The sequence below is a fragment of the Squalius cephalus genome, assembly GCF_949319135.1.
Source record: "Squalius cephalus genome assembly, chromosome: 25".
Taxonomy (NCBI): domain Eukaryota; kingdom Metazoa; phylum Chordata; class Actinopteri; order Cypriniformes; family Leuciscidae; genus Squalius; species Squalius cephalus.
The window spans coordinates 3,285,205-3,312,959 of record NC_137146.1 but is presented as its reverse complement, the minus strand read 5'-3'; the positions used below and the strand labels follow the sequence as shown (position 1 = coordinate 3,312,959).

General features: G+C 36.6%; 1 protein-coding gene across 3 annotated transcripts in view; it reads right to left on the bottom strand.

Moving 5' to 3' along the window:
- The window catches only part of ankfn1b (ankyrin repeat and fibronectin type III domain containing 1b), an 82,539-nt gene that overhangs the window by 25,574 nt on the left and 29,210 nt on the right, over positions 1–27,755 (bottom strand). For all 3 annotated transcript variants that reach the window (XM_079862734.1, XM_079862733.1, XM_079862732.1), the window contains one exon: positions 9,800–9,840. In XM_079862734.1, coding sequence (XP_079718860.1) covers positions 9,800–9,840 — 41 coding nt within the window. The remainder of the gene's footprint in view (positions 1–9,799; positions 9,841–27,755) is intronic.

Genomic DNA, 27,755 nt, shown 5'->3' with positions numbered 1-27,755 from the left:
ATTTTCCTAAAATTTCCACGTGTTAAATTTTTATTCCCAGATTTGGGTTTTAAACTTATGCACAAAATGTTTGGGTTTTTTTCCAACTTGGAAGGTAAATTTATAAGGAAAATGTTAAACTGTCATAAAATAATATCACAGTACAATTATTTTTAATAAACAGGCTTGATTTTCTTTTTGCAAAATATAGCCTGATATTTTCCTCTTTTGATAATGGGGTGCAACATGACCCAGAAATGTTCTCCATGAGATTCCCCAGTAAAACTTTATGTAAGAGGATTGCGTGTGTTGAATGTGGCGTCTCATTAGCAACAGTGAGGTCATGACAGCAGCAGTCGCCTGGACGGCAGCGGACACTATATGCAGATCTGACAGCGCTGTAAATGCGTGAATCAACAATCTTGCAATCGCTTAATGACAAACAAGTCAACAAGTGCGACTGAAGAATGTTTAAACACTGAAGGACAAGGTCAGCGAGCAAACGGCAGTGCCAGCGTGTCCAAAACACCCATGACACGGAGAGGTGACGCATCCGTATTTCTAGAGGGAATGTTCCTAGATAGAAGCCGTTTGGGAATAAGACAGGAAGAAGGACTGCGGGATGAATCTGATTCCAGCGGCAGCTGTTCTGGATGACACTGTGCTCAGTTGGGGTCCCACATGCTGACGTAATGCCATTCGAAGATTTCTTACAGTAGGAAGGCCTGAGTGATGACATCACCTCCTTCAAGAGAGCACACGCCGCGCGGACACATACACACAAACACGAGTATAAAAATAAATACCAAACATAAACACGGCACAAGTCAACGCTTAATTCGTACGCACTTAAAGACATGATTGAGAGAGGGAGAGAGACAAGATCCGTTTCAAAACCAAGTGAGCTGTGCAAAGCATTCTGGGATTGCCTTCTATGAATGTTGTCACAGAATTTGGCCAATTGAACGCCACAAAAAATATTTAGGCCTTTAAGATTTATGTATTTTAATTGCATACAGCTTTAACAAACACTAATAAACTTAATATGATGCATATTTGTCAGTCATACGTAAATGAAAAAGGTTAAAAGCAGGTACGATTTCTGTACTCAAACATATTGCATAATTTATTATTAACTATTTGCATCTATTTGATTTTATTTAAATAATCATATTTTCGAAATGCATTTATTCAAATAGCTTAGAATCAGTTAAAAGTAAGAACAGTAAGTAATAAACAAGTAAAAACAACAAAAGGTAAGTAATAAACTTAATATGATGCATATTTGTCAGTCATACACAAATTAAACGGATAAGAAACAGGTTTCTGTAATAGTACTAATAAACTGACTGTGTTTTAAATACACAATAACCACAGGTTTATATATTTATCATCAATAATTCAAATCTCATGCGTTTTAACGAATATAGCTTATGGAACAGCAATACACAGCTATTCATATTTTAACCATGTTCTTACTTTTAACTGATTTTAAGCTATTTGAATAAATGCATTTCAAAAATATGATTATTTAAATCAAATCAAATAGATGCAAATAGTTAATAATAAATTATTCAATATGTTTGAGTACAGAAATCGTACCTGCGTTTAACCTTTTTCATTTAAGTATGACTGACAAATATGCATGCATCAACATTAAGTTTATTAGATTATGTAAAAAAAAAAAAAAGTGTATTTTATATGCAAATTCACATTCATACATTTTAAATGAAGGCTTAAATATTTTGAGCAAGGCAGCAGTGTGAGTATGATCAGTGAAACGCAGTGTAGGTACTGGAGGCGCGCTGGAGAGAGCCGGAGAGACGAGCGTCTGCCTCTGTCGTTTGATGTCGATCGGAGCTCAGACTGCAGCCAGCGCACAGATCCAACGCTTCGGCCCAGGCTGCTCATTAGACAAGCATATAAATACCAAACACACACAGTATTAAACACCAGTGCCAGCGGAGACATAAATTGGTTAGTTAAGACAAAAATAAAAAGCTCTCCATATACCGCAACATCAAATGTGTCATGCCGTGTTATTCCACTTAAAGGCTTTGACCCTCACACACACACACACTGGGGTATGTGTTGTGTGTTAATTTAAAAAAATAAAAATCACCATTACAGTGACTCAGTAAATTTTCAAATCATGTGTGTGAACTTCAACATTGGTGAATGATGTTCTACATCAGCATTTTTGTCTTATTTCAATCAGTCAAGCAGAATGTTTCTAGCCTGGTCCAACCAGACTATCCTACATTTCATTTGTACAGAGAGTCTGGCCTCTCTCCATTGACAAGCGTTAACTTCCTTGAAGGCGGGTTCTCTGTTGAAGTTTAAAACTATTGGATCTGCTCAGAGACACTCTGGATCTGCCATAAACAATCGCTAGCGTTTGGTCATGATGACGTAACCCTACAACTCAAACCAGCGCACGACCTCAACGTCATCGTTCTCAGCCACTCCCTCTGTTCGCTGATTGGACCGCCAAAAATTTGGCTGGAGAAAACCCAAGAATATACCGCAAACCCAGACGGAGTACTGAAGGAAAATGAAAATTGAGGGCGGAGCCAGGCTAGAATGTTTCTGGGAGAGGAAGTGTTCTTTCACCCCAGTCCAAAAAAATATTTATTAAATATGATGAAATATATAAGCTAAATAATGTGGCATTTCAAAGATGTAAACTATCCATCCGTCCATCTCTATCTATCTATCTATCTATCTATCTATCTATCTATCTATCTGTCTGTCTGTCTGTCTGTCTGTCTGTCTGTCTGTCTGTCTGTCTGTCTATCTATCTATCTATCTATCTATCTATCTATCTATCTATCTGTCTGTCTGTCTGTCTGTCTGTCTGTCTATCTATCTATCTATCTATCTATCTATCTATCTATCTGTCTGTCTGTCTGTCTGTCTGTCAGGCCTATAAACATGTAAAGCTTCTTTACTTTATTCAAACTTTCAAACAAGTCTTTGTCAAATCAACATTAAAAGTTTGTTGTGATAAATTTTGCTTGACTAGTTAAAAATTACAGACACATACATTTCTTGTCATTTCAATTAACCGTTCATTTTTCTTTAAAATTACATGCACTGATGAATCAGTCACAACAACAACAGCAGGAGCATGCATTATGAAAGTAGTCAATTTTGACTTCATCACACATATATATCAACACTTAATACAGCTATAAACACACTGATTCACGTTCCCAGAATTCCAAAATAAAAAGCGGTTTCCCTAGAGGGCCACCTACTCTCTCTCTCTCTCTCTCAATTCAAATTAGCTTTATTGGCATGACTTGTACAGTATTGCCAAAGCATTGGCCATTACATAGGCAATGAACAAATAATCAATAAAATTAATCTGTAAACAAATGCATGAATACATTTATAAAAAATAAATAAATAAATTTAAAAAAATCTCTCAAAAAAATCAAAAAAAAATTATTGTTTTGAACAATTTAATGTAAAATAAAATTTAAAGGTCTCTGCCTGTCTGTCTCTCTCTCTCTCTGCCTGTCTCTCTCTCTCACTCTCTCTGCCTGTCTCTCTCTCTCTCTCTCTCTCTCTCTCTCTCTCTCTCTCTCTCTCTCTCTCTCTCTCTCTCTCTCTCTCTCTCTCTCTCTCTCTCTCTCTCTCTCTCTCTCAGCAGTGTGAACACAGTCAGAGCTCTCTGGCTCTCCAGCTCATCTCCACACACAGATTGTGGTCACTAATGCGATACCTTGTCAAGAGCTTTCTCTGACCATAATTACTAATATTGGTCTAATTTATTTAATTGTGTGACTTTTATCTGCCAATCGTGCATGTATTCTTCTTGGTTTATTTTCCCTATTTCTTTTACTTGTGAGTGTCTGAACTGAATTGTTGAATTAAAATATTGCATGGGGTCGCTCTCTGTGTGTCCTGCCCTGTGTCTGAGAGAGCAGTGATGGTAACTCTCTGTCGGCGTGTCTGATAGATGGAACCAGAACTTTACGGCTCTCTTCTGGATTTCAGATAGGACAGGAGAGGGAATCTGCCTAATTCTGCCCGGCAACCCAGACTTGGAGCATTTCTGTGAGTTCCCAGGATGTTCTTGCAGAACTCAAGCTGGAAAATTTCATCAGGGGTTTTGTCCAAGGATTCATAATTTAATTTAAATTTGGGGCCCAGCCCAGACTTCACAGCCGTACAGAAGGATGGGTTTGAAGCCACAGTTTAATGGGTGCATGGGTTAAATTTGAACAGGGGTTTTCTTATACTATAATAAGCCCTACTTGCTTTATCAGTCAGATCTTTTATTGCAGTGTCAAATTTTCCAGAAGCTAAGATTGTCAGACCCAAATAATTATAACAGGTGACATGATTATTATATAAATGTATATTTCTTGTCAGTAAGGCGAGGTTTTTTCTGAAAGATCATTATTTTGGACTTCTCCATGTTCATCGGTAAGGTGATACTACTACATCCTTATGCATCGCTTTCTGCCAGGACTTTTACGTGCTTTTCCCAAATAACGTAAGTGACCTCGACATCCGGGGTAGCGGTAGCATGAGCCATCAGGCAAGTGTTATTTAAATAAACTCCTGATGTACTTAGAAAATTTCCAATGCCTTGTTTTATGAGCACAGAACCTATTTGTACTACTGTATAAGTTTGGTGCCATTCTGGGCATTATTAGTGGGGTAATTTAAGAGATACATCCTTGGCTCCATTAGCGCCTGCACTTCAGCTGATATCTCTAAATAAGCTCTAACTTTAATAATGTTCGACTAAGGAGGAAAAAAGCTTCTGGGGGTGGGGGGTGTTTGGCTCATGGTGGGTCATGGTGCAAAGGAAGGACCCCAGGTTGATTTTACTCCGAACCATCCTTTTAACTGATGAGTTGCTAAATTTATCGTTTTCTTCTCTTCACTAAATGAAGTAAACAGAAATGAATCTATCATGTTCTGAACCCGAGTTCATACTGGGCAGGACTGTCTTTACTCCATATAAATCTGGAGGAAAGGGGGTACAGTTTAACCTTCTGGTCTGAAGAAGGCAGGAGATTCACGGATCTGTTCAGACTGAGGACTATGTGACTCTGGTCTGATAACGGCAGCTGTGATTTTACTGTGGTCTATATCTGTAATGGTGTAATCTACTGTGCTGCTGCCTAGATATGAGAGGTAGGTGAATCGACCCAGAGAATCTCCCTTTGTGCTGCCGTTAAATATATATAGACCAGGCTTTTGCAGAGCTGCAGGACTTGTTTTCCATGTCTGTTTATTGTGTTGTCAAGTGCCTTAGTAAAGTGTTTCTGTTGATATATATATGTGAATTGTTTATATATTTGTCTCCCTCTTAGGTAACGTAATCCGCTTCCTTCCCCGTTCTAGCATTCAGGTCCTGCATTAACAGAACCGATCCTAGAGATTGAAAGTAAATGATCTCTGATTGTAGGGTTGAAAAGATGTCTTCATTATAGTAAGGAGACTCATATGGGTGGGGGTGGGGGGGGTATAATATAGAAATATAGTGAATCGACCAATTTTACATGTTAAAGGGATAGTTCACTTTGAAAATAAATTTTGGTATGTTTTAGCTTACCTCAAGGGCATCCAAGATGTAGGTGTCTTTGTTTCCGCAGTAGTTTCAATTTTGATATTTTTAGGTCAAACCGTTCTTGTCTGTCAGTCATATAATGCAGGTCTGTGGTCACTGTCTCAAAGAGCATGCACAGAGTCCAAATTAAACAATTCCCCATCGTAAGTACACATTGATGGCCTAAGACACGAAACGAGCGGTTTGTGTGAGAAAACGAACAGTATTTATATCGCTTTTACCTCTTGTACACAACCACGTCCAAGTGATCTGAGGGCGCGCGTGCTTCCTGGTGTGTGACGTGTGCGCGCGTTCTGGTTTAGTCTGCGCAAGCGCCGGTTGTGTACAAGAGGTAAAAGCGATATAAATACTGTTCGTTTTCTCACACAAACCGCTCGTTTCGTGTCTTAGGCCATCAATGTGTACTTACGATGGGGAATTGTTTAATTTGGACTTCTCTGTGCATGCTCTTTGAGGTGGTGACCATAGACCTGCATTATATGACTGACAGACAAGAACGGTTTGACCTAAAAATATCTAAATTTAAACTACTGACACCTACATCTTGGATGCCCTTGAGGTAAGCTAAAACATACCAAAATTTAATTTCAAAGTGAACTATCCCTTTAAATAAAAAATAAATAGAAATAAATAAAACTTTTTAAGAAATAATGATAATTCTTGACAGACACACTATGAGTATTTAAGCTAACATATTGTCACATATAATTTTCAGCATGTGTTTTATCTGGATCAGGTCAGTGGTGTGTGTTCTACCTGTTCCTGCCACTACAGCGGCGTAGCTGTCTGTCTGACCCTCTCCTCACACTCACCATGTGTTTTCTCTCTCTCTCTCTTACTCTCTCCACCTGTCTCTCTCTCTCTCTCTCTCTCTGCCTGTCTCTCTCTCTCTCTCTTTGCCTGTCTCGCGCTCTCTCTCTACCTGTCTCTCTCTCTTACTCTCTCCACCACCCGTCTCGCTCTTAATTTATGTGGAGTAGATCCAGTGCAAATGTTAAAAGGTTTTATAAAGGGACGTTTGATGCTGGAGTTTGCGTATTATGAAATGATAAATGATAGAGACCTTTTTTTTGATGTGGGGAACAGAAGGTGTGTTGTGTAAGCCCAGTGAAGGGCAAGGTTATCAGATACGTTTTGGAGTGTTATAAAAAAGATGATGTCGTAAAATTATTATTATTATTATTATTGTGGGGTTTTTTTTGTTCTTGTTTCTTTCTCAGATTTTTAAGGATTTTGAACAATGTTTTAAGGTGTTGGAACATATATACATTTTTTTTTTATTGTTTTGAACAATTTAATGTAAAATAAATTTTAAAGGTCTCTGCCTGTCTGTCTGTCTCTCTCTCTCTCTGCCTGTCTCTCTCTCTCACTCTCTCTGCCTGTCTCTCTCTCTCACTCTCTCTCTCTCTCTCTCTCTCTCTCTCTCACACTCTCTCTCACTCTCTCTCACTCTCTCTCACTCTCTCTCACTCTCTCTCACTCTCTCTCACTCTCTCTCACTCTCTCTCTGTGGTCATTGCCGGAATGCTGTAATGGACCGAAAGCGACTCCCATCTTGTTGTTCCCTCCAGAATCCCACAATTCCACAGGGCGTCAAGATTCCAATCAGAGTGGAGACGGCCATCATGATGATTATTTATTCTGGAGCGGATCGTGAGCATGTGAATGTGTCATACATTTATAGAAACAAACCACACACACACACGGTAACACACAAGGGCGTGTGTTTGTGAGGAAGTGGTTTCCGCTGTGTCATCTCCATACCTACATCCAGACCGGCGGCCAAACGTGTGTATATGCCTGTGTGTGTGTGTGTGTGTGTGTTTGTGTGTGTGTGTGTGTGTGTGTGAGTGAACGAGAGAAGACGATGCCACACACACATACACACTCGCTCGCTCACAAATGAACGAGATGCCAGGCGTGTGTTCTTAGCAATGATTCCGCGGGAAAGTTCCTCTGGCGGGGCTTTATTGAGGTGTGTGTGTGTCTGTGTCTCTGGCACAGCACTGTTGGGGAACCGTCAGACTTTTCATGGCCAAACCACATCAAACATGCAAACCACAACGCCAGCCCCTCCACACACACACGGCTGAGTCAACCTTTACACATACACACATTAACCACAAAACCAAACACTGAAACATGCACACTTATTAAACTTATTAGACTGTCTATGTGAAAAATGCTTATGTGGGTCAGAAAGAGAGAGAGAGAGAGAGAGAGAGAGAGACTGCTGCCATATATCATTCAGGCTAATTCATTTGATTTTCTCCCTTTAGTTCTGTAACCCACAATAACTAGTCTCACAACTTAAAGCTTCTGTGATTTGTTCACAATTGGTTACTAGACGTTCAAACGGAAGACCACAAATGGTTGCAGCACATGCATTTTATTTTTCACTAATTCTACACCTAGTCTTGCGGTGACCGCTAACAGTTCATTCACTGCACTCACAAATAATGTGATTGGCTGAATTTAACTTCTGGCTGTAAGGCCACAGCTTTCGTCTGCCTGACAAGACATTTTGCCAAAGTTTTGTCCGAAGAAACTATATATTCAATTGTAAATTATTTGAATAAAGTTTGCACACATTTCCAGAAGTCTGTTATATATTCAATTCGTTTTGAGACAACTTGGGCGACATTTAGTCAAAAGTTTAGGATCACTATGTTTTTTGAAAGAAATGAATACTTTCATTCAGCAAGGATGCATTAAACTGATCAAACGTGACAGTAAATACATTTATAATGTTACAATGATTTCTATTTTAAAAACTGCTGTACTATCTCTTTATCAAATAATCCTGAAACAACAATATATCATGGTTTCCACAAAAATATGAACTGTTTTCAATCACTGATAATAATAATCATAAATGTTTCTTGAGCATCAAATCATCATATCAGAGTGATTTCTGAAGGATCATGTGACACTGAAGACTGGAGTGATGATGCTGAAAATTCAGCTTTGATCACTGGAATAAATTACATTTTAAATATATTACAACTGAAAACAGTTTATTTATGATGTAATAATATTACAAGGTTTTTTTCTGTATTTTTGGTCAAATTAATGCAGTCTTGGTGAGCAGAAAAGGTTTCTTTCAAAACATCTTACTGTTCGCACACTTTTGAACAGTGATGTATTTAATTGCGGTCAGTGTGAATTTAGATTTAGTGAAACTCATTTTGATTTTGTTGCTTTGCACAGTATTTCGTTTTCAGGACAAAAAAATGATGACTCTTCATGTCCGCTTAGGACACGTTATTAGAGCCGTTTACCTGTGACAAGAAGCAATTAGGAAAAATGAATCCAACACTATATCCAATATCCCTGATCTAGGGTGAAAAATCTCACAAAGCAGCTTTATTAAACCTACCCAGAGAGTAAAACCCAGACTACATCTTGTGCTCGTCCTTTGATCAGACCCGATCAGCGGTTCAGTTCTCATTAGTCAGCCATTAGTGACAGATTTAGGAGATCTGCCATTTTTAATCTAGTAACCAAGGTAACATGGTGTTCTTGTGGATAGGAAGGCTCTCCTACGCCACATTGTGTGACAGTTTCATAATTCACAGACTCAGAAAGACACAGACCCTCAATAATAATGTCAATGTAACATGTCAGAAGCACTAAAGCAATAAAGATAGTAACCTGATCTTTAATGCACTCATTTCTGTCATGGGATGTTTTGCTTTTATTGACTTGTGAAGCCTCATCTTCACTCAATCATTAAGCTTTTGACTTTCGACTCAATTGTTATTCTAATCACTTCTTTTTTTCATTGATTATCTCTCAAGTTGTATCTCTATGCTATGTTAACCTAAAGCAGTAAACCACCAAACAACACACCACAACCAGAGAAAGACTTTATGAGTAAACGACTCCATTTGCATGGATATTATAATGGCTTTTTTATTACATTAAAGCTAATTAAAATGACGTATATAATACGTATGCAAACTATCAAACATTATATGCATTTTTTCAGTTGAGGATGACCCCAAAGGAAAGTTATGTCTGATTTATCTCATTTCTGGTGACGATTTTGTCCCCAAAGTAAACACACATAAAGTTCATACAGTTCATCTAAAACTAGATTATCTCTCCATATAGTCACTAGGCCCAATGACTGGACTGATTCAATATGAAACATTTTTAACCACTTGTTTAACCCTGGCATCACCAGAATGAGAGCATGACGGCGTGAGAACAGACGAGTCTTACCTTCTCTGACGCGTTCCCTTCCTGTCGATGGAGCCCAGACTCTGAAACACACACAAACACAACCTTACAACCAATTTACAGAGATAGTCATTTCAAAGCATTATTATTACAGATTATTACACTGAGAAATCTTAATTCTGATAGGCCAATAGCAACATTCTGTTTTGTATATGACACTAAACTGTTTAAATGACTGCTGACCCACCAGTTTCCTACATATCTGTGCTAGTTTCATGTCTCATGTATCCCTCCACACACTTTCGTCTCTCATAATCCAGTCATTTAAACCATTCATGGCAATTTATTGATTGATTTGATAAGAAGCCGTGACATAGTTAGACAGTCTCCAGCATCCTGCCAGTGCCAGCGGTTTAATTTGCAATAATGTCTGGATACATAAAACATTAATTATTCAATACATCTAACAATAGTGGATGGATGGATGGATGGATGGATGAAATGGGTAGAAAGCCCATTTTAAGGATCTAAGCGCATGGTCTAAAGCGCAGGGCACAAGTGCACTTAGGGCGTGTCCGAATCCACTTTTGCTAGTTTAACGATGGGAAAAATGGTCAGCGTTCCCGGTGCATGGTCTAAAAGGGTTGACCCTATTCTCTTAATGAGTAATGGGTGTGTTTTGGGCGTAACATGCAAAAAACCAATCAGAGTGTAATTTCCCATTCCCTTTAAAAGCCAGTTACGCTCGCACCATGGCGGATTCGCTATTTACATTGCGCAATTTGCAAGCGGAAAAACTGAGCGCTACTCGTGTGCTACTACGGATCTGCTCGTGTGTGAGGTTAAAGTGCACAAGCAGACCATGTACGGGACAAGCCGGATTCCACAATATCTTTATGTACACAATATTAATCTTTTACATTGTAATCTTTTTTTATTTAGCATGTTTGTGTGCTGCTGCGCGTCTCTGTGTGTGTAATAAGCAGAGTGTACGTGCATTGTGGACCCGAAATTACTAACGCGTTCTTTAAATAACCAAAAAATATTGCGGATTTGCGGCATTGACTTTAGACCAGGTTTTTGTTGGTCAAAACCGCAGTCTATTTCAGTTCCTCAAAATAATGCGCCGGGCGCACAAATGCATTTGCTATTTAAACCACGTGGCGCAGGATGGGAAAATGATAACTGCGTCAGGCTGAAACTAGCAAAAAACACTTGCTAAAACACGTCGTGCCTGGCGTTGCATTGCGCCGGGTGTAAGATAGGGCCCTGAGAGACAGAACGATAGACTGAGAGAACAATACATAGAACGATATATAGAATGATAGACAGTAACAGACAGAGCAATAGACAGATATGACAGAACAATGATAAAACAATAGATAGAATGATAGACAGATAGAAAGATAGACAGAAAGAACAATAGACAGAGAGAATGAACAATGTATAGAACGATAGATAGTAGGATAGAACGATAGATATATAGATAGATTGATAGAACGATTGATAGAACGATAGCCAGACAGATATATGTGGTGACATTTGAAATGGTGTGTGTGGTTGTTTCAAAGGCAACAGCTGGAGACAGGATGATCACTGCTGCGATTCTGACCTTTACCTGTGAGTCTCACAGACAAAAAAGACACCGAAAATGACATCTAAAGTATGATGATTATGCAATTATACAAAGTTGTTTAAACACCCGTTAACCGCTGATAACATCTGTTTCTCCAGTGCATGAGCTACTCAAGATGAGCCTCAATCACAGTGACGTTAGTTGTGAATGAAATCACAGAAGATCATCTTCAGAGTAATTTTACACCTGAGCACCTCAAACCAGAGGAATTACACTCTCATCAGAGCAGACGAGTGCTGGGATCAAATAAAAGGGTAACCACGAAATGATAACTTCTCACTGAGAACATCACGCAACACAGCATGTCTACACGCATCATGTGTGATTAGGTAAAGTCGTTTAACAAAACTACTAACACACACACACACTCTTCAGACATTCCAGTGATCACATACCTGTGTGGTTCCAGTTTCACCTGTCGCACTTGCTTTCTCTTCACTTAATTTGAGGGTCTTCAGGTACAGACCAACTAAAACACACGCCGGATTCTGTCTATCTGTCTCTCTCTCCGCTGGAGGTGAAATAGTTTTTTTTTGGGGGGTTTTTTTCACAGCCCGTTTTCTTTGCTACTGCTGACTTGGTGTACTTTAATTGTGGTTGCCAGGCGATAAGCTTCACTAACCGTGCAGTAAACAGAGAGAGAGAGGGAGAGAGAGAGAGAGGAGAGAGAGAGAGAGAGAGAGAGGGAGAGAGAGAGAGAGAGAGAGAGAGAGAGAGAGAGAGAGAGAGAAAGAGAGAGAGAGAGAAAGAGAGAGAAAGAGAGAGAGAGAGAGAGGGGGGGGGGGGTTCTAAATGCTGCTGAATACTAATTGCTGCTTAATAAAAGTTAAAAAAACAGGCCAGTTGCACATCACACTTAGTGTTTGTTAGAAAGTTGCATCATATAATTTTGGAGCAAAATTGGAGTGTCATTTGACATTTCACATAATTTTTGACTCATGAGCAGGTGCTGTCAGATTCTTCCAAATCTGTCTTCAATAATTCACAAGCTAGTTTTATTTTCCATTTGAAATGAGGTAAAACATCACGTGTCAAAAGTCACTTTTCCTGCATGTAATATTCAGAGTATTTATTTCTATTTGACATTTCATTAATGCAGAGGCGCAAGTGAGCAGGTATGAAATATTCATTCATTCACATCGGCCCCTGATTCACTCGTTTATCTGTTTATGTCACGCTGTTTCTCTTTTGTTCCATTGATTTAGTTGCAGTGCATCATTAACCCTTTAAAACCGGATGTGTCGTCGACGACACAGCCAACCAAGCTGTATTCATGTCACTGTAACTCTTCAACCGTTTGCACTATCAAAATAATTCAAATAGTTCCTGAAAGTAGACATCAAGCGCTTTTCGCCAATATACGGCTTATTACGGTAATGCCATGCTTTCCATCTGCAAATGACAGCAGCGCGGGGTGTAAGGATTTGAACAGAGAGATACGACGCGCGGCAGGTTAGAGTGTTTTGGATTGCATAAAATAATAAAAGAAACGAACAAATACATGGCGAAAGAAGTGTTAGACAGCAGAAAGGGGGATTGGGATGATTTTTAATGAAATTTGGGAGGCGGATGGCCGTTACTCTTTCACGTATCTAAGCATGTAGTGCGTGCATGTGTATGTGCGCGTGCCTATGAATGCGTGCATTTGTATATGTGTGCGTGTATGACAAAAAGCGTCCTAAATGAAAACTGTGCAACCCAATGTCACATAAAAGACTTGTATATATGTATTATAGTTCATTTTTCAACTTTAAAGTGTTAGTTTCTTTCGGTCATGATTTTTTTCTGTTTTTTTCTAAATAAAAATCAGTAAATTTATTCTCGTTTTTTTATTTTTGTCTATTTAAATTATATTTACAAACTCACCACACACAATAATGGTCAATAACTGTAATTTGTTGAAAGCTTATCTTTTTCTGAAAAAGATGACACCTTGCACATGAAGATAGCACATTGTTTTAGAATTTTACAGTCAAAAAATCTAATTATGTGAAAAACACCTATTTTAGCTTCAGGTTCTAAAGGGTTAACAGCTCGTCAGATATTCCTTCAGAAGCTTCTAGACCAGCAGCTGAATGCAAGCAATTAAAATGTGAAAAATGGACCAGATGAGGAAGCAGTTGTGCATGATAATTCATGTTTTTTCTGAGAATGAGCTGCTTTTCTGTTTGCTATATTGTGAATGAATCTGATCTTCAATGACTTCACTGACCCACTGAACCAACAGAGATATTACAATAGTTGTCGAATTTGTGAATGCATAAACTTTGTTTCATAGTTAAAATAATCTAATAATAATAATAATAATAATAATATTAAAAATAAAATAATAATACTCAACATTGTTACTCTGAAATCCACATTTTAAAAATAAAATAATCAGTTACAAAAATAATAATTTCGCAAATTGAGTGTAGTCAACTTCTGATAAAGTAGCTGACAACACTATAAAAACACTACATAAAATTTAAACATGTTTTACAAAATAATAAAAGTTGAATGTGTATTATTATAATAATTATTTTATATATATATATGTATATATATATACACATACTAACTATTCTATACTATAACTATATGTATACTAGTATACTAACTATACTTTTTACTTTACATGTAATATTTCATTTCAACACATTTTCAGCACTTTTTATATACTTTACATAGAAAATAATTTTTTCCAGTGTTTGATACTAGACTCATTTTAATTGTGAAAGAAAATTTGATGCATTAAAATATAATCATAAAAAAATTCAAATTACAATAATGATGTTACTGAAATTATTTTTTAAATCATTTTAAACACACAAAGTGTGTTTAGTGATAAAAAATGATTTATATATCTATATTTATAATTCATCATTAAGATTTAAACAGCTTTCTAAACCCCAGGAAACAGGAAAATTGACATCTTAAACAAAACATGTCCATGCCTTTTCCAGGACTGGAAATCACCATTTCAATGACCATGGGAAACCAGAAGAAAAAAAAATCCTACAAAATTTTATTAGATTACTCACAAATTTATACACTATAAAAGTTATTCTGAGAGACCAAGTCATGTTTACACACGGCAAATCCTAGTTTCTAGTCTGGTTTTCTAGTCAATCTACAGTACCTAATACACAATCACGCCCCCCCCCCCCCACACACACACACACACACACACACACACACACACCACTCACTTCTGTGTGTTGTGTGTCTATAGGCGGGCAGAACTCCAAAAGAGATGCCTGCTGAGGTTGCCATGGTAGCAGTGTCTCAACCAATCCAAGAGCTCCCATAATGCCATGCAGGGATTTGGGACACTGGCTGGGCATACGTCATTCAAAAGAGAAGGTTAATGAAACTAATGATGAATATAAGAACATAAACACATGCTGGGAGACTCACGTTCTGTCTTTTAAATGCGTTTAAGTTAAATTCTCAAAAGTCAGAGCCTGATACTGTAGCTTCCCGTCTCTGGCAGACACATATTCACACCCACTTTAACTAATTGAGGTTGTTCTAGTATGAAATGGAAAATTGGAAACATTTGCAGCACATTATATGAAATGGAAAATCTAAAAGTGTCTCTCTCTCTCTCTGTTCGTTTGCCATAATGATCCGCAGTTTAGCTCCCGTCTGCACGCATGGCTGTGCGCTAATTATAATTGAAACGACTCTCCAAAACATAAGACCTTTTATAATTGTTCTTCCATATTTCTCACTGATTTTCTGTTTATTTTAGACTATAAAACATATAGAGTAGCAGTGAAAAGATTGGAAACCCTTGACTGGATTTATGTTTCTCATGATTTTAAAAAAGCCTTTTGATCTAAAAGCTTCTGCAAGGGTGAATTTGTTTAGAAAGCTAAGATTCAAGAACAATTACCAGAATATTTATATTTATGTAAATGTATAATATTATGTCTGATAAGAAATGGAAGTGTTTGATTTATTTGTTGAGCAATTTTTCTAATGTAAAATAACCACACACACACACAAATAAATGAAACAGTCAAAAGCTGTTTTTGTGTAGACACACTGAGCCGTTGTTCTATTCCTCTTTTCTCTGCAAAATAATTACCTCTCAATCGATTAAAAAGATCCAACAACTGATTGTGTCTTTTGTTGGCATATGATTATTAACCAATTTAGTCCAATTCGTTCCAAAAATTCTGGAGTAGTGATGAGCAAATGTGTGACGGCGTAGTGTGACAGGAGTAGTGATGACAAAAATGAGCATTTGTACATTGAAAACCAACAAAATGAGGGGAAAAATACAGTATTTATAATTAACTTCCTTTATAACTACCAGGAGATGTACATACTTTTATGCAAAACAGACCTAAATGTTTGCCATTATTTACTTAAAATAAGTTTTTTTTTTAAGCTTTAAGCTAAATTTCAGTCCCATTCATTGTAATTGCAAGGGAAAAGGTTTTCAAATTCTCTCATTTTATGTTCCTTGGAAAACGAGCGCATCATACAGAGTTGGAATGGTGGATGAATAATGATGATTATCTTCTTTTTCTTTTTTTTCTTTTTTTTGGGGTGAACTTTGAATGAAATGTTATGAAACATTAAACAAGTATTTACAGGGCTTTCACATCTTTTCAACAATTAAATCCTAATTCCAGTCATTTGTTATTACTGAATTAACAGCAGAGCTGAACTACATAAAGCTCTATTCTTTTCAGGATTTTCAAAATGCCCCAAAAATGCCACTGTTAATCTAGTTTAATTTTATTTTAAAGCAAACTTAAATATTCCCTGAATGTATCTGTTTATGCTTGTGTAGTGCATACAAATATATAATATAATATGCATAATATAATAAAATAATAAAATAAAAATTCCCTGATGTGTTTTACAGTTTTTCAAGACCTTGAGAAGCTTTTATTTAAAATAAAATGAAATAATCCTAACCCTAAAATAAATAAAAAAAATATTTAAAAATTAAAGCCTGTATATAAAGAGTTACCTAGGAGCAATAAAAGATTATGAGGATGCTGTGGAAACATCTGTTTATGTTTGTGTATTGCATGAGAAATAATAAAATAAAATGCATATAAATTCCCTGCTATGTTTTATTGTTTGTTAACACCATGCAAAGCCTGTATTAAAAAAAATAAAATAAAAAAAAATAAAAAAAAATAAAGAAAATTAAATTAAATTAAATTAAATTAAATTCCCTGATAAGTTTTACAGTTTTTCAAGACCATGAGAAGCCTGTATATAAAGAGTTACCTAGGAGCAATAAAAGATTATGAGGATGCTGTGGAAACATGTTTATGTTTGTGTATTGCATAAAAAATAAAAATAAATAAAAATGCATATTAATTCCCTTTTATGTTTTATTGTTTGTTAACCCCATGCAAAGCCTGTATTAATAAATAAATAAATAAATAAAATCAAATAAATAAAGTAAATAAAATAATTAAAATAAAATAAAATAAAATAAAATAAAATAAAATAAAATAAAATAAAATAAAATAAAATAAAATAAAATAAAATTCCCTGATAAGTTTTACAGTTTTTCAAGACCATGAGAAGCCCGTATATAAAGCGCGACCTCGGAGCAATAAAAGATTCCTCTGGGAGAGGATGCTGTGGAAACAGGGAATGTGTCAGAATGAAAGAACCGCAGACCTGCGTTCATTGTCACTGGACGATTAACATGTCGGTGAAGTGAGTCACAGTGAGCGACAGACACAGAAAGCTCACGAGTGTGTCGTCGAGCATGTGTGTGTCTGCTGATGGGTGTGGATAGCAGCATCTACCACGGCCTGCGGTTACTGTGGGGAGCGACTGAATGCTACCCATAAATCTCTGCAGTGTAGCCACCTCAAATCAGGGTAATGGGGCTAGAAGACATGCTGTCATCCGCATGATGAAGTCATTCGCATGCAGACCGATGCCAGTCGCGGCGGTGGGTCCGTCAGACACCACTGATTTACTGACTGCTGCGCAACGGCCCGTATCTACGCTCACAATCAGCTTTTTTTGCTTTATTATGGGTGTGGGTCTCCATATTGAATATCTTTTCTCAAAACAATGACTGTGACCGGTCCAGCGCACAGCCAAGACCACAAAAATCAGTTTAGGTCAGCTTTACATGTTCTCTTTCTCACGGATCTCTCTGTTTATTTTCCTTCATTAGTATTAAACGAGCCATCAGGCATCAAACATCACTCTGTGCTGAACGTGCTGGTGTGAAGTGTGTGCTGAACTTTCTGCTGAAATCCAAATGAAAAGCGAGATAAAAAGAGAAGGAAGGAACAGAGTGACAGACAGCAAAAGAAGAAGTGGATAAGTGGAGACGGGTGTTGAGCAGGTTATGATGGTCCAGGTCGCCCCTGCTGGGGGATGCTGTAACTACACCATCTGGATCCAATGACTGCTATTCAAACTCAGTTTATTTTCATTCAATTATTATTATCGGAAGCAACATATAAATCACAAATCGATTGATGATCAATCCATGATTAGGAATGATAATGAACAGTTCTTTCCATGTATTATCAATGCATAACAGAATCATATATATATATATATATATATATATATAGGAGTAACAACACACTTTTAGAAGAAAAGGTTCTATATATAAACTTAAAGGGTTCTGTCAGACTTCATACATAGAAGCTTTTAGGGGATAAAGTCATTGGATCATTTTATGGATTTAGTTTTAACTTTTATTTCATTTTTAATTTGAATTAAATGTTATGAATTAAACAGAGCTCATAAACAATTTATCACTAGTAAATAAAAAGTAAAATGATTGCATAATACTTTCATCTTTAACAGGTTAAGACATTTCTCCTTATAATAGAAACTTTTTTTTTATAAATGGGTCTTTAAAATTGAGTCAAGAACTCTAGAGTTCTACATAGAACCCCATTGAAACTTTCGTTTCTAAGAGTGAAGTATTAGAAGAATTAATCTGAAATAAATTATTCTAAGAACCAATTCATATCCTGAAGTTCTGTAGCTGTAATAGTAAAATCATTTACCTATGAATATTTGGATGCAGAATAATCTACATGAAAAGAGGTCTCATGTGACACACTAAAGAAACTGCAGTTAAACAACATAAATACCTAAATAAACTCAAGTGGTGATCTGTTTACTTGTTTGTTTTCTTTAGCAAGCATACGTGCGTGTATGATAGGCTCTCTATCATGTTCCGCGCACAGGGTTAGGAGCGATCTCCGATTATTTGCTGACACAAGAGGAAAACTCATTTTGGTTTGGAGTCGGGAGCCAGACATGGAGACAGACCGAGAGCCTGAGTAAAAGAGAGAGAGAGAGAGAGAGAGAGAGAGAGAGAGAGAGAGAGAGAGAGAGAGAGAGAGAGAGAGAGAGAGAGAGAGAGAGAGAGAGAGAGACGCTCTGATTCACACCTCTCCATTCCCACGGTATTTGGTTTGTTTACGCGCCGCGTGACACAAAAACACTCACATAAACGCAGACGTGCACAACAACAAACCACACTCAGTATCTAAGCCGAATTAACAGCAAAGAATGACGACCAACTCGCCAACATGACTTTCCTTTTTGACCTTGATTGTACAAATAAAAATGTTGACAAAAATCATTTTTAGCACATATTTAAATATGCAGTCTTTTTCTTCTGGAAAACGTCCAACGACTCACCCTGGACTACACTGATTTATGTCCAGTGGAACGTGAATGTCCCTGATTCCACCTGCAAACAACTAAGTAGAAAATCATGGATTATGGCTGTCCAACTTCTGCACCACCAAATGAAATTGTAAAAATAATGATAGACAGGATTATAGATATCTATTCACATGAATCACTCTTTCCCCGCCACTGACAGAATTTTCCGGCGCTCCACGTTTTCACTGTTATACGGTAGGGGGCGCTATTACACATTTTCTGAAAGAGTTCAGAATCTCCGGTTCAAAACACAGGCGAAGAAACAAAAGCAAGCGACAGAAAACTGCTTACGCACATATAAAATATCGCAATCATCAAACATTAAAAATCATATAAATCAAAACTGCCTAACGTTACCGAATGAAATGTCGACCCAGGAAGAGGTATAGGACTGTGTAGGACTTTTAAAGTATTTTAAACTACAAAAAAAATGTATAATCTGTAATGCAAAATAATTAAAAATAAAATATAATTAAATAAAATAATAAATATTAAAGTACAATTTTTTAAATGAAATAAAATGCAGAGTGAACAAATCTAGGTTAATCTTTTCTCCGGTGCTGCTGTTTATTTCTGCGTCATGGTGGCTGATGTGATCTAAAACCCAAACTTGCTGAGTACCTGAAGCCCGAGCGCGTAAACACACACAGACAAGGACGCAAACGCACTCAACATCACATGCATGGCATTTCGGAAGAAAATACCACAGACTCCACAGCTCAGCAGAGCTAATAAATAAAGGGGTCGGGGCGCCACCTCAAACCTTTCCTGTGTATGTGTGTGTGTGTGTGTGTGAGAGAGAGAGAGAGAGGGGAGCTCTTTGGGAAACACACAGGTCTAAAGTTGCATCACCAGAGCATCAGTCTCTCTCTCCTTTACTGGCCGTCTGTCTGTAACTGAAACTCTGAGCGCGCTCGGTGACCTCAGTGAGTTCTGCGCTCATGAAAAAGACAGTGACTGAGTGTGTGAGAGAACATTTGTGTTTCAACAACTCTGAAAAATTCCCTCGTTTTTATTTTGGCTTTCCGTTTCAGTTTAGTTTTAGTTAAGATTTAATGGTAAATAAATAGCAGGACTGCCAAATTTAAATTACATTACATTTGTCGAAGTGCTTATATATGTTTAACAGCATTTTATTTTAAAACATTGTTTGACATTAAACTTCTTTATTGTTATTCTCTTCTAAACATAATATTTTTAGCAAATATACACTTTTACATTTACAGTCTCTCTTTTCCGGCAGTGTTATTTTAATATCACTGATATACTATTATAGTTTTTGTTAATACTATTAATTATTACAATTTTTTTTTTTTTTTCATTTTTATAATTTTGTTGTGATTTTGTTATTTATTTTTAATATGTATGTATTGTTTTTATTAAGATTTACATTTTTAGTTTTAGTTATTTCAGTACTTCAGCAAAATCTTGCCTTGGCAACTAACTAACTTTATTTCAGTTAATGTTTAATTCAAGCAATAAAAATGCTGATGACATCATCTTGCACTACAAAGATTTTTGTCCAATCAGAATCTTTCTAGAATGAGAACGTCCCTCCCCCTGCAACAGACCAGCAAGTAAAAAAAAAAAAAAAAACATGGTCACAGCCAACTAAACTAAAACTCTAAAACTAACCTTATGTCTAATAAAATTTTAAAAAAGAAATTATATGTCCTAGCCATATAAAAAAAATAAAAAAAAGATATTACTTGTGAAACACAAGTTTAAAAACATGTACACTACCACTCCAGTCATATAATTTAAATTACATTTTTTTTAAAATGTAAATAAACCATTTTATTTGGCAGTGGACACCATGTTGAGATCACATGATCAGCTGCAAATCACAGAATAAATTATTCATGGCTCTCTATGAATAGATTTAGCAACTAAAATCTTTTGCACTATATGTCAGTATAACTCTAAAGGCCACTTCACAGATCGCCGACACACACTTTGTCTGTTTTTTTTCGGATCAGTGTGCCACCCCTACCAGCGCCTGTTCCCATTGGTCGGCACTTGTTTGCGCTGATTGAACATGTTGAAAAGCCATTTGACGGGTCATGGGACGTCTGAGAAGTGACGTACTGTAATCTGGTGTTGGTCTATGTCTGTCGTCATCAGTCAACAGTGCAACAAAATACTTGCATATGCAAACTAGCAGGTGCTTAACTCTAAATGACATAACCGTTTCACCTGTACTTCTGATTCGTTCTCCTCCACAATTCCTAAAACATGTGCCAACAGCTAGATTGTCATTCATGGAGAACATTGGATCGGCCTTACAAGAACAACTGCACATTACTACGGCACATTCCTGCATCCATCAAACAGCGATCTGCCCCAAAACACACACACAAATATTTATTACAGCACACCAGGGGGAAATGCATCCTACGATGATGAGCGCATCCTCCTGGCATCCCGACCATCCCGTATTCGTGGTAAGCATAAGCATCTTACTACCGGCGCTAGTCATTTAGCAGATGCTTTCATCCAGCAGCATCACGGCACAGACGGGGCAGCTCGGGGTTAAGTGCACCGCTCAACAGCACAATAGATACAGGATCTCTGTAAATCTCCGGTTCATGGATCGAACCCACGCCAGGGTTCAATCCGTGACCTTTGGGCTGCAAGCCCAGATCCGTAACCATGACAGCACTGCAAACACACACACTCGTAAATGAGATCAAATCACACCAAATTAATTCAATTACATCCAAATCATTTAATGTTCTCTCACATAATGCTGATGCAGAGATCAGTGTTATTTGTGCGTGCCAGAGAAACATGGAAACACATTTAAATCAAAACATCATGTTTACTTTCCTGGTTTATTTTGAGCTGCACATCAGACATAAATTAGAGCTGGTTTATTTAATAAATTGCTATAGGAAGCTTTCATCTAAGTATTAACGCATCTAAATATACATCTAAATATTAATGCATTTATCAAATTAACTAAATGTATTAGTTGTGTTAAATCAATATTTAATAATGCTAAAACATTAATGTGCAGTTCAATAAAATGCCATTCATATATGCAACTAATTGTGTTTAATTTGACCAATTAATCAGCATCTCGTGTAAATATCTTGGTTAAAAATGAAATATTATGGATTATAACTGACTAAATTTACCTGTTGCTTTTTGTTGTCTATTTTATTTTATGAATTGCTATTGGACATTTGCATCAAAATATTAATGCAGTTAGTCAAATTAACTAAATGCATTAATTGCCTTCAAATACAATAAATAATTTTAAATAAATAAATCCTTTTGTGAAATGTGGTCAAATATGATCCATAAAAATCACATAAAATGCATGTTAGAGCCGAATGTACTGTATATTTGAATTGTTATTAATAGTGTTTAATTTGATTAACTAATCTGCATATCATGTACACAATTTTATTAAAATTTAATTATTGTGGATTAAATCTGAAAAACATCAGCAGTCACTTTTTTTGTGCATAAACATTCAAAGATTTTATAAATTGCTATAGAAATACATGTAAATATTCATCTAAATATTAATGCTTTTAGTCAAACCGACAAGCTTACAGTTTCTATTAATTGTGTTAAATAAATTTAATGGCATTAAACATATTTAATAATGCTGTCAATACAATCTAATCACATAAAATGCATGTTAATGTCAAATGTAAAAAGGGACTATGTGGTTAACTGTTTAATTCTCATTTCATGTTTGAATTTAATTTGACTAGACATTTATAATATATTATTTACAGAATATTATTTATCATCTCGGGGTGTGGTGCCATTGAGCCATTCCTCACACACACACACACACAGACATGCGTCCAGAACAAAGAGCCATGCGCCAGACGCCAGGGATAAAGAGATATCAGCCCTCTCTCTTTCACTCGTTCTCTGCAGCTCTCTGTCAACCCCTCCATCCCGGCTTTAGCGTCCTTTCATCTCGCTGCTGCTAACTTTCCACTCGCTCTACATCCCTCTATCACTCTCAGAACAGAGAGAGAGGACGACAGCCAATCAGAGCGCTCGGAACGCTGACGCTATCGCTGCAGAACATGAACACAATTTTCCCAAAATTCCAGAACGGAAAAAACTTTAATGTCCCGCTGAGACCCGGATCAGACCCTGGAATCTGGGGGATTTGAGATAGCGAGAGCCCGATCTATGAATGGACACACACCTGTGTGTGTGTGTGTGTGTGTGTGTGAACAGATAAATAATGTTCTGGTGTCTTAAAAAGGGACTGTACGCTCACATGCATGTTCTGTGTTCAATACTCTGTGTCTGTGTGTCTGTGTGTCTGTGTGTGTGTGTGTGTGTGTGTGTGTGTGTGTGTGTGTGTGTGTGTGTGTGTGTGATAACAGATAAATAATGTTCTGGTGTCTTAAAAAGGGACTGTACGCTCACATGCATGTTCTGTGTTCAATACTGTGTGATGGTCCTGTCAATGTGCGCATGTGTGTCTGTGTGTGTGTGTGTGTGTGTGTGTGTGTGTGTGTGTGTGTGTGTGTGTGTGTGTGTGTGTGTGTGTGTGTGTGTGTGTGTGTGTGTGTGTGTGTGTGTGCGCGTGTGTGTTACTCTCCTGCATCAGTGTAGTCCATGCTAATGTGTTTTTATACTGGAATACTGAAGCGCTCTAAAAGTAGCAGCAGAGAAGCTTTTGCCTACGCCAATGCAGGGACCTGCTCCATGGAAATTTGCAAGCGCATGTCCGTGTGTGTGTGTGTGTGTGTGTGTGTGTGTGTGTGTGTGTGTGTGTGTGTAGACAGGTCTCAATACATTCCATTCCTGTCTTAATGGAGGCTTACGGCGGCCTTTGAGTGTCTGTGTGAATAAATAGAAGCCAGCAGCCCAGAATACCTGTTTCCTGAACAGGATTATGCCAAGAGCGTACACACACATTCATACACAGATTCACACACTCATACGCACATGTTGAGACATACACACTGACCTGTACAATATCTTTACATTTACATTAAAGTTTAAAAATGACATGCATGATAATTGATCAGATGGTGGCCTGCTACCTAGATGAGTTAGCCAGAGTTTGGTGGACGTCACCAGAAGTGTCAGAAAGCCCCAGTTATTATTTAAGTAGGGGGAAAAAGTGCCATCAAACTGATTTTTTGTTTTCTTTACCTGTTATACAGTAGCATCTGATATATTTCAATACATTATATTCCATACTTGACTAGAGTGGGTTTGGAAAGAATATCAAAAAAGTAATTTCTATAAATAAATAAATAAATAAATGTAAATTTAAGAAAGAGTTTCTGACACTGCGCTCAAACACAGAAACATTGGAAAACAGGGGGAAAAAGTATATATATTTTTTAATGGCCTAACTCCATAATAAATAAATACATTTAATTTAATATGTTTCTGACACTGTTTTTAAAACATAGAAACATGGGAAATCATATGGAAAAAAATTACAAAAAGTTGTAAAAATGTCCCTATTCCATAATAAATAAATACATATTTTTATTTAAGTCAATTTTATAAGAAAAATGTTTCTGACACTGATTTCAACATATCCAAAGCTCAACTCGGATTCAAAAATCCAGTTTTAGCTCTCCATTGAGAATGAATGATGAACTGAATGTTAGAAACTGATTGTTATTATAAATTTAGTTCACATGCAAATATCCGTTAAATAAATACACACAGATAATTCTAACTTATCAATCTATTGTCGAATGAACATCACACAAACACACACCTGTGTCTCAGACAGTGCTGAGAGCTGTCTGCTTTCTAATGCTTGTCTGTCTGCTGTAGTGAGTGATTCATGGACACTGTGTGTGTGTGTGTGTGTGTGTGTGTGTGTGTGTGTGTGTGTGTGTGTGTGTGTGTGTGTGTGTGTGTGTGTGTGTGTTATCAGTGTCAAAGACATGCAGGACATGGTCCAGTTCAGCCTCTCTCTGTCCATCTCAGACATATCAGCTTCTGTCGTCAGGAAGAAAGTGACAAAGTGGAAAAATATGCAGCATATTTTCTGTCCAACTAAAAAAAGGTTCTAAGCCCAATGATTCAATATCAATGATTCATACGTATAACAACAATCACTCTGGCACTTTAGCAAGATTTCTCTTAAAATAGTGCTGGAACAACTTCTGCTTGGTCTAAAAGTTTAGTCGCTTAAACGTTTAGTCACTCATTTTTTTTTTTCTAGAAGTCATTTATGGTCGGCTAGTTTTTAATCATTTGCATTGCGGCCAACAAAACAAAAAATGATGATTTACAATACAATACTTCAAAATGATTTTATGAAAAGAGTTGCTACGCCTTGCTGAGAACTGATAACATTACAACCAAGGTTTACGCTTTAATTTAGAAAACAGCCCTGGTATTTCCTGATATTCTCACATCAATACAAAGCAGTAAACACAATTATGTATTAATTGCAATGCGAGTATAATTAGAAATCAACATGAAACTGACATTTGGTAACCAGTAAAGCATGTTTTTCCATGTGACAGAACTTTCAGTGTGACATAACAAATGATTCACAATATAAAAGATTTAACTCAGTTCAATAGAATGATATAATTACTCGCATCTGCATTATATTTACAAACGCTCAAAGGCAAACAGCTCATATGAGCGCGCACACAATTACACATGTGCACACATACGGTCTGATATTTCACATTCCATTTATTGAATAACTGGTGTTGTCATGACAACAGTCCAAAAGACGGAAGATGAAAAGAAGACAAACCCTGAGATGAGATGTATGTGCGCATGTTAACATCATCTTTAAATAGACTGGGTTGTTTTTGGCTGTTTATATTTTTGTGAGGTTGGCACTTTTACAAGTCAGAAATCCATCTTTGTTTAATACACAAATAAAAGATATGAGCTTAAAGCTTGCTGGATCACATTACTATGACTTATCTTTGAAACCGAGGCTGCTTTGTGTGCCTAACTAGCTATAGCTTTCAAATGTCGGATTTGACTCCTTCATTAAATTGAATCAGATGGACGCAAGCTTGACACCTGAAGCCTAAATAAAGTTCCAAATAGCCTTCGTACTGAAACTTATGAATAAATACATGACAGCTGTAAGAGCAAGTCCTTTGAAAAGCCTCTGTTTTGCCCAGTTAATGTCCGTCTTTCTAACACAAAAGCTCAGATAGTCTCTGTTATCTCTTTTCTCTCTGGAAGATCTTTGAAGAGCGTCTGCGTCTCTGATGGTGTCAAAGTTCCTTCACACTCGCCTGGGAACGTGACAGGAATGAGAAAGCCCTAAAAAACATCTTCAGTGATGTTGAACCCACGAAAGCTGGAAGAATAAGACTGACAGACAGAAATAAAAACGAATAGTCTATGATACGCCCCAATTATAATGCCACCCTGGAGCTGTAAGAGGAAGTAGATTGTTGATATTTAATATGGTAATAAGTAAGACTGAAGGATTTAGATAAAATATTTCAATATTTTTAAGCCTTGTTCAAATATTCATTACATAGCAAGATTTACATTTTTGCACAAAAATATTAATAAAAACTCTTCCTTCAGAGGAACCATAATTTCAATAAACCATATTTAAAATAAAAAAATTGTTTTTAAAAAATTAAAATAAATAAATAAATAAATAAATAAATAAATAAATATATATATATATATATATATACTGCTCTCACTATCTCAGTACGTCTGAGTGATGTAGAATAATAAAGCTTTTAGCCTAGTTTAGATATTCATTATATCAAGATGTTTTTGCACTAAAAAACAAACAATAAAAGTAATAATAACAATAAAAACACCATTTTAAAAATATTTCATGGGAAATCATCATTTCAACCTACCAGATTCAAAACAGATTTAAAATGTTTGAAGAAAAAAAACCATGGGAAAAAATACAGTTTAAATGAATGAACACAAAAATATTAAAATACTGTATGCAATCATATAGTAATAAAAGTAAAAAATCTACTTCAAAAAACAATTTTTGATATGAATATATATAAATATACACACACAGACTAAAATATTTTATTATAAAAATGTGCTACAAGACACAAATGAATCTTGAATCACAGTTTTGAATCAGGTAATTGAAATGGACAGTTTGAACTGATTCACAGAACTGAATCAAACTAGCGCTTTTTCTAATGCTCTAACGTTTTAGCTACTTTAAAGTTATTAAATCATCTCGGTCTTCTTTTGCAAGACTTGGAGGAATCACAAAGTAGACTAATGACACAATCCTCTGGATTTGTATTTTGGGTTGTGTTTATGCTGACTGGCTGCATCAATGCGTTTTATTTCCAGTTTAAACATTCAAAGCATCAGTCTGCAAATGGAGCTAAAGCCAATCCAAGAGTCCTCAAGGTTACAAAACATGCTGGTCTGAAATGTGCATGGCACAGAGCATGTAGTGTGTGTGTGTGTGTGTATGCGTGATGGAGTAGACAGATTCAGAGACACAGACACATATTTATAAACACACACATGCATGCACATACACACACTCCTCTTCTTGTAGTAGCGCTCTGTGTAAGTAGGATTTCCAAGGACTGTTTGTAAGCATATGAAGGGCTGCATTCTCTGGGTGTACTGCTGGGAGACAGCCAGTCCACACACACTCACACACACACATACACGTATATATTTATACACCCTTCACGTTGAACAACCAATAAGTGTCAGTTTATTAAAAACAAAATGGAGTCTCTG